Consider the following 7,253-nt stretch of genomic DNA (forward strand, 5'->3'; position numbering starts at 1 on the left):
CTAGTGAAGGGTACAGGTGTCTAGTGAAGGGTACAGGTGTCTAGTGAAGGGTACAGGTGTCTAGTGAAAGGTACAAGTGTCGTCTAATGAAAGGTACAGGTGTCTAGTGAAAGCGAGGCAAGGTTGCTCTGAGGGAGTGACATTAAATGGCCACTGGAAGCTAATGAAGAAGCTAGCCAGGCCAAGAGAGGAAAGAATAGAAGAAAGTGTTCTGAAAGCAAGCGGGAGGTTAATGTGCAAAGGCCAGGTCTGAGGAAGGACTGTTGTTTATCTGAGAACTTAGAACTTAGCTGGAGTGGCTGACAGCACAAAGGGAAGCAGAGCTGGGAGGCTTCTGTTCTGGCGCCTGGGCCAGCCTCAAGGCGCCTGGGCCAGCCTCAAAGCACATGCTCTTGTTCAGAACTGGGGAGTTCCCTTGGAGGCTTTGTTTGTTTGTTTGTTTTTGTTACCAGCCACACAAATACAGCATAAAGCCCTTGAAAGCTTTTCAGCAGGGTTAGGAGAGATCTGCTTGGATCTGTGTTCTGCCAGTCTCTCAAGAGGCACCAATGGGTAGTAGGATCCACAGGGAGAAAGGCCTAGAGGCAGAGAAGTAGCTTGATGCTTACAGAAGCCTGGGCAAAGGACCACAGTACCTGCTGTGTAAGGACAGCGGGTGACGCCCTGGGCTCCTTCATTGGAACATTATGAGCAATCAGAATGTTATGTTCAGAATATTAAGGGCAATCAGGTTCTGAGAGTCTTATCATCAAAATGGCCAAGGAATAAGATGGAGTAGCCCAGAAAAATTTGGAGAGAAACTGGGGGAATGTGGTGAGTCAGAAGGGATCAGGATTGTCCACAGAATCACAGATTGCTAGAGGTTAGGGGAGATGAAGGCACAAGAGCATCCTTTAACCTTGCCAATAGGGAGGTCATTGATGGTCTAGACAGCCACTAAGAAAGATGACAGGGGCTGGGGATGTGGGGGTTGGGAGAATGTTGGTTTAACATGTACGGTGCCTTAGGTTTGAATCTCAGCATATCCCACAAAGTCACACATATACACAAAACCAGACAGAAAAACGAGCAGGGTAGTGCACATTTGTAATCCTAGCAGTTAGCTGGGAAGGAGGCATAGTTAGGAGGATCACTAACTCAAGGTTATCCTTAGTTACAGCAAGTTTGAGGCTAGCCTGAGACACATGAGACCCTTCCTTCAAAAAGAAGGTGGCAGACTGTAAGTTGTCTGGGATCCCTGCCTTACACAGCCATTTGCGTGAGACAAAGGACCAACAGTGACTAATGTTTATGTCATCTTGGGGATATTACATTGTACGATAGGATTTAAATCAAAGGGACTGGTTTATTAGCTTAGAAAAATCTCTCACCAGAACCCTTGAAGTGCACAGGGCTGCTCTTTTCCAGTGACCACTCAGCCCTGTCAACTTCATGCTTCTGCCTGCATGTAGAACATGTAACTCTGGCAGGTTCATCTTCTAGAGTCTGGACCATAAGCAATTCCCAGGCCTGCATGTTGCCTTGACGGAAGCTCCCGACAGGAGAACATATGTAGACTTTGCATATACAAGTACAGATGATGTATTTGGTAAATCACTTCAGACGTGTCCCTGGGGAAGGAGCCGCGGGCTCTGTCGCCCCTACAGATGGAAGCTGGCAAGGAAAAGACAGGTCCAGATTGAGATCCCTGAGATATATGTGAGAACAGATTGGAGGGAGCTGAGTGGCTATGGGGAGACAAAGAGGAGGATCTGCGAGGCTGGCACGCTGTGCAGCTCGGCACCTGGGGAGGGGAATGCTGGGAGGAGGAACAGGGCAAAGGTGCTAGAGTAGGCTCTTGACACTTCCAGCTACCCAGCCAGCCTCCAGGTGCATACTTCTGCTCAGAACCCGATCACACCCTTGTTGTTGTTTTTAAACCAGCTTTCTACTTGCATAGTGGATCAACTGGGTTCCTTCCACCATCCTCTGCAAACATCTTCCTCTTGGCCAACATTCACATAATTGCTGATTGACCTAAGAAGGGGGATGTGAATATGGCTTCTGTGGACTCATCCTAATCTCTCCCTGTGACAGGCCTCACCAGATCCTGGCCGTGCAGACCCCAACACTGAGGCTCGAATGAACGAAGTGGCATGTTAGATTACACAGCTAGTAAATGGTTCAACCCAGATTGGATGCAGCTCTCTCTGACCTCCAAGTTCATGTTACTCTCAAGACCATTCATGAAGACCAAGCAGTTATTTGAGCATTTGGGTTGTCTTCCTTCTGAGAGTTTGGCATGGTCTCAGAGTTGGATCTCAGAGTATTTGGATTCACTCAACATTTATGTTCTTTTGTCCTAATTAAGTCCCTGTGCAGAGAGAGGGTGGGCCTGCACCGGTAACCCAGAAAAGGTAGGATATGAGAAGGTGCAGTAGTACTCATCTATAATCTTTGTACTAGGGAGGCTGAGGCAGGAGCATTGCAAGCTTGAAACCAGGATGAACTACAGTAACAAGACCTTGTCTTAAAAAAAGAGTGCTTCAGGAGACAAATCTGAAAGTAGGTGCCACCGTCCATCTTGTGATGATATAGACAGTGAAGGACTGGCACTAGGGAGCTGATCAGGAATAAATGTGGACCCTCCAACTCACTCAGGGCTCCCATGGCAGAATTGTATCATAGAAGCGCTGAAGCAGAGACTGGGAACAGCAGGCTAGAATGACACACTGCCTGTGTAAACCCTTTGAAAGCACAGGGAGCTGAGAGCCTTGGAGGCCTGGCCTGCAAGGTGGGCTGGGGGAGTCCATCAGGCTGCGTCTAGGCTGAGCAGCACTTGAGGGGAGATGTGCTAGGAAGCTATTAGCATTCTTTGGGTTTTCTGAGTACTTGCGGTGGCAAGCCAGACTGTGTTCATGCGTCAGCACTTAGACAAGATGACATCAGTAAAAGAAGGAAAGTAGGGCTGGAGAGATAGCTCAGCAGTCAAGAGCACTGGCTGCTCTTCCAGAGGACCTGAGTTCAATTCCCAGCAACCACATGGTGGCTCACAACCATCTGTCATGGGGTCTGATGCCCCTCTTTTGGAGTACAGCTCCAGTGTACTCATATACATAAAATAAATAAGTAAATCTTAAAAAAAAGAAGGAGTTGGAGAAGGAAAAGGAGGAGAAGGAGGAAGAAGAGGAGGAGGAAGAGGAGGAGGAGGAGGAGGAGGAGGAGGAAAGTGTCCCTTTGGATCAGGACTGGATATTTTTAGGGATTCCCATTAGGCTTCTTTTGTGTTTGTTTGTTTGTTTTTTCTTAAGTCTGGGGTCTAGAGGTATAGCTCAGTGACTGTCTAGCATTCACTCACAAGGCCCTAGGTTCAATCTTCCAATATACCACGTGCGCTTGCACGCACACACATACATACACACACACACACACACACACACTCACGAGACAGACATTTAGGCACTTACCACTCCAGTCAAAAAAAAAATAAGCCCTTACCTAAACGGGAAGCCTCCTCCTCCTGCCCTCACAGCCCCCTCTGCCTCCCTGGGGTAAATGCTTTGCTGAAAGGTGCATTTATCATGCCTCTGCATGCTTTCTGCTCTTGCATCTGTGCACACTCATGTGATAGATGGGTATTTGGGTTTTCGTATTTAAAGAATCCAAATGAATGATATCATGCTATTTGTTCCTCTGCAACTTGCTCTGTCTTCTCCCCCCCCCCCCCCCCCCCCCCCCCCCCTCCAGATACTGGAAGATTCTCTAGCTAGTCTGCCTCACTGCGGCAGAGACTCTCAGGGCACTCTGCAATGGGTCTGTGCGGTCTGCACATGGTCGCAGGCGGCCTTGCCTCACATTCACTAAGTGTGTCCCCCAGGGATGATGGGATAGCTAGGTGTTTTCTGGTGCTGCTGGTCTGTTTTCCAGAGTGTCTGTAGCCACCTTCCCTCCTGGCATGGGTGTTCTCCACACTCCATATTCCACTGTCTCCCTTTTGCTTGGGTACCAATCTGACAGGACTGATGTGACACTCTCCCGACCGAGGCCTGATTTTGTGTGTCCTTGGTTACAATGAGGCTCTCTTTGCATCTGTTTAATGGGCATCCATGTTCCTTCTGCTAGGTGCCTGATCATACATGCTGTGAAGTCTTTTTGTAGCTCAGGGTGTCCTTGAACTTCTGACCCTCCTGCCTCCACCTCCCGTTTGGCTGGGATTACAGGTTTTTGCCACCACACCTGGTTTATGTGCTGCTGGGGATCCAACACCAGGCCATCACTTTAGCAACTAACCGACACCCCCAGCCCTCTACTTTTCCTTCTGAAACTCAATTTGTCAGAGGCCTTTGTATATTTTGCATTGGATTCCCGTATATCTTCTTCTGATAGACTGGCGTTCACATTTTAATTAAATGCATCCATTTTTCTCATGATGTTCTGTGGGTCTTCAAGAAATCTTGTCCTCTGACAAGTTTGTTTATTTGTTTGTTTGTTTAGAATCAGAGGCTCACTGTGTAGTTCAAACTCATGGCCTGGAATTATGTAACGCAGGCTGGCCTTAAATTCATGGCAGTCCTCCTGCCTCAGCCTCCCAGTTCCTGGGCTTACTAATGCAAGGCACCATGCCCAGCTTGTTTTCATATTTAATCTTTTGTATACCCTAAACTGACGGTGTGGAGTAGGGATTCCATTTTTCTTTTCTAATACAGACATCCAATTGCTCCAGCACCATTTATAGAAGAGTCTACTCTTTCTCCACTGACCTCCAGCACCACTTCTGCCAAATATTAAGTTTCCATACATGTGTGAGTCTATTTTTGCAGCCTCTATTCTAATCCTCCAGCCTATTGATTTACCCTTCCTCTAACACCACATGTACCTCTCTAGGCTCCTCCCACAACTTCTCAGCGCAGAGCCTGAGTCTTCGTACCTTCCTGGAAGGAACAAGTATGTAATGGTTTTGCTCACAAAGGGTTTCTCAGATATTGTGTTGGAGCTCCAAAAAACTCCTTCCCCCACCCCCAGACAAGCAGGTAGATCCAGAATTGAGGTGGTTTGCCAAGACCACATCATTGAAAAGCACTGGGCTTTCAAAGCCGCCTGGGTCCATCCAGAGCACATCATTGCTCTGTATCTGGCATTCACTACTTCCTTCATCAAGAAACTTCAGAATGATGACTTCGTGCTGTGTTGGGGTTCAGACTCCCTTTCGTAGGCCCTCTTCCTAACAAGAAGCGGTCACTCTCAGTAAGGTAGACATGTTCTGCTCCATCATCTGAGGCTTGTGATGGTGGGCCATGTTCCAAGGTCAGTTTCAAGAGCCCTCTCAGGGAGTGCACTTGGGCCCAAGGCGCAGCTTGAGAGAACGCAGGCTTCCCCCTGGAATTACAGGCGTCCTCCCGCCCTCCCGCCTCGAGAGGCAGGAATGCGCAGGATCAGCTTTCAGCAGGGCCACGGCCGCCTTTCCGGGGAGCTCCCAGGACAGGCCCTTCTTCAACGGCCGAATTAACTGGTTCTGTCTGTCCGACTGGGAGAGCAGCTCCCACTAAAAATAGCAGCCCCGCTCAGGGCGGCCTGCTCCCCGCCCGGGTCCGCGCCGCCGCCGTGGGAGTCGGAGCCGGGACGGCACGAGGAGCCCGGGGGAGCGGCCGCACGGCAGGGCCGGACCCCCGAGGCCCAGGCCGCGTGCGCAGCGCTGGCGCCACAGGTGCCGCGGAGGGAGGCAGGTCCGACGCCGGCCGTCATGGGCGCTGGGCGCTCGGCCTCCCGAGCGCTCGCCTGGGCCTCCCTGCCGCTGTTGGGGCCTCCCGCGGGCGCGCTCTGTGGGGACTCGCTCTGCAGCCGAGGTAAGGCCCGGCGCGCGCCATCGCGGGCCTCCTCCTCCTCCGCGATCTTCCCCTCCAGGCCGTCCCCCGGGGCCAGGCGGGGCGGGCCCAGGCATCCACCAGTTTCGGGGATAGAAGCCAAGCGAACTCTGTCAACTCACCTGCCAAAAGATCGCAAAAAGCCTTCGCCCACTTCTGGTCTCAATGTTTCCCTCGCGGAAAATGGGACGATGAAGTCTGTGTGGCCAAGGAGGTTGGTGGGGGACACCGAGCAGGGCGGATTGGGGTGTCCCAGAGTTTAAGTGGACAGGGTGCTACGGTTCTTTGCTCAGGCACTGGTACCTGCCTCCAAGCCTGAACTTGGAGATGGTGCTGGACGTATGGGAAAATTGAAGGGGTCAGCGCGCGCGGGAACGATGCTCGCAGGGCGGGGGTAGTTAGAAGGTGACAGAGGAGTAAGGAAAGATAAGCCTTGACTATCTCTCTGTCCCTGGGCTACAGCAAGGGAGGCAGAGAAGGACCTAGGAGGGCGGGCTGAGGCCATGCGCGAGCTGGACCCGGCTGAGCAGTGCCAGAGGAGAGGCGTGTGGCCCCGCCTGGACCCTGGCCAAGCCCGGGCGGGGGCGAGCGCTGGCAGCCGAGGGGTTCGCCCTGCCCAGTCCGGCCGGGCGGGTGGTGGAGATGTGGGGTCGATTGACCAAACAGGTGCGCCCCCGCCCCTCCCCATCCGCCCCCGCTGGGGCCCGTGGGCGGGCAGAGCTGCGGCAGCGGGGCCTGCGATTGGCAGGGAAGGGCTGGCCGGGTGGCCCGGGTGCAGAGAGCCGCGGCGCCCCGAGAGGCGGCGGAGCCGGCCGGAGCTCGCTCCAGCCCGGCCCGCTCCGCTCGGCCCAGCCGGCCCCACGGAAACTTTCCTACGGCCGAACTGGCAGCCCAGTGCCCTGCGACCCGGAGACTTGGTGACCACGGGACCCTGGCCCTGGGCTTCTCTGACTGCACAGCGCTCAGCGGCTAGGCCACCACGTAGAGGTAATGGCTAAGGACCACAGGTCAAGTTGGGGGTCCCCTAACACCTGCAGGGATCCGAGCAGGGTCTTCTTGAAGACCTTGAGAGCTTTGATACCTCTATAGAGCTACAGGGCTGAGGAGTGCGCCTCAGCCTCACTTTACTCAGTTCTCATCGCGGCTCTCCCGCAGGACCTCTGAGCCTTGTCAGACCCTTTAAACTTTGCTGTTTTATGCCTCTGTCCCTGACCGCAGCCGGGTGCAGGGCTGATGCTTTCCTCTGGAAAGCAGAGCACAGGTGTCATCAAGAAAGCACCTTCAGCTGGGGTTTCCCATCTAGGAGTTGGGGTACAGGGTACTCCAGTCTATCAATTTCAGAGGCTTCCTGTAACTTTCAGGACCCCACCTTCCTGTAAATTTCAGACCCCATCTCTCTCTCTCTCTCTCTCT

At 52.7% G+C, this 7,253-nt stretch overlaps 1 protein-coding gene and 1 long non-coding RNA gene across 6 annotated transcripts in view; both read left to right on the forward strand.

Annotated features, from left to right (window-relative positions):
• Positions 1 to 7,253, forward strand: part of Dab2ip (DAB2 interacting protein) — a 179,422-nt gene that overhangs the window by 21,103 nt on the left and 151,066 nt on the right. The window contains exon 1 of one of the 5 annotated variants that reach the window (XM_031370019.1): positions 5,453 to 5,822. The exons of 3 other annotated variants lie outside the window; for them this stretch is intronic. In XM_031370019.1, the coding sequence (XP_031225879.1) occupies positions 5,720 to 5,822 (103 nt within the window). In that variant the 5' untranslated portion in view covers positions 5,453 to 5,719. Of the gene's footprint in view, positions 1 to 5,452; positions 5,823 to 6,596; positions 6,828 to 7,253 lie in introns of those variants that run through there. One more of the 5 variants, XM_031370030.1, reaches the window with a different exon arrangement.
• Positions 737 to 2,245, forward strand: LOC116090071. The gene is made up of 2 exons (XR_004118537.1): positions 737 to 813; positions 2,077 to 2,245. It is a non-coding gene; the product is annotated as an uncharacterized LOC116090071 (long non-coding RNA).

This window comes from Mastomys coucha, unplaced genomic scaffold (genome assembly GCF_008632895.1).
Source record: "Mastomys coucha isolate ucsf_1 unplaced genomic scaffold, UCSF_Mcou_1 pScaffold15, whole genome shotgun sequence".
In the NCBI taxonomy this organism is placed as follows: domain Eukaryota; kingdom Metazoa; phylum Chordata; class Mammalia; order Rodentia; family Muridae; genus Mastomys; species Mastomys coucha.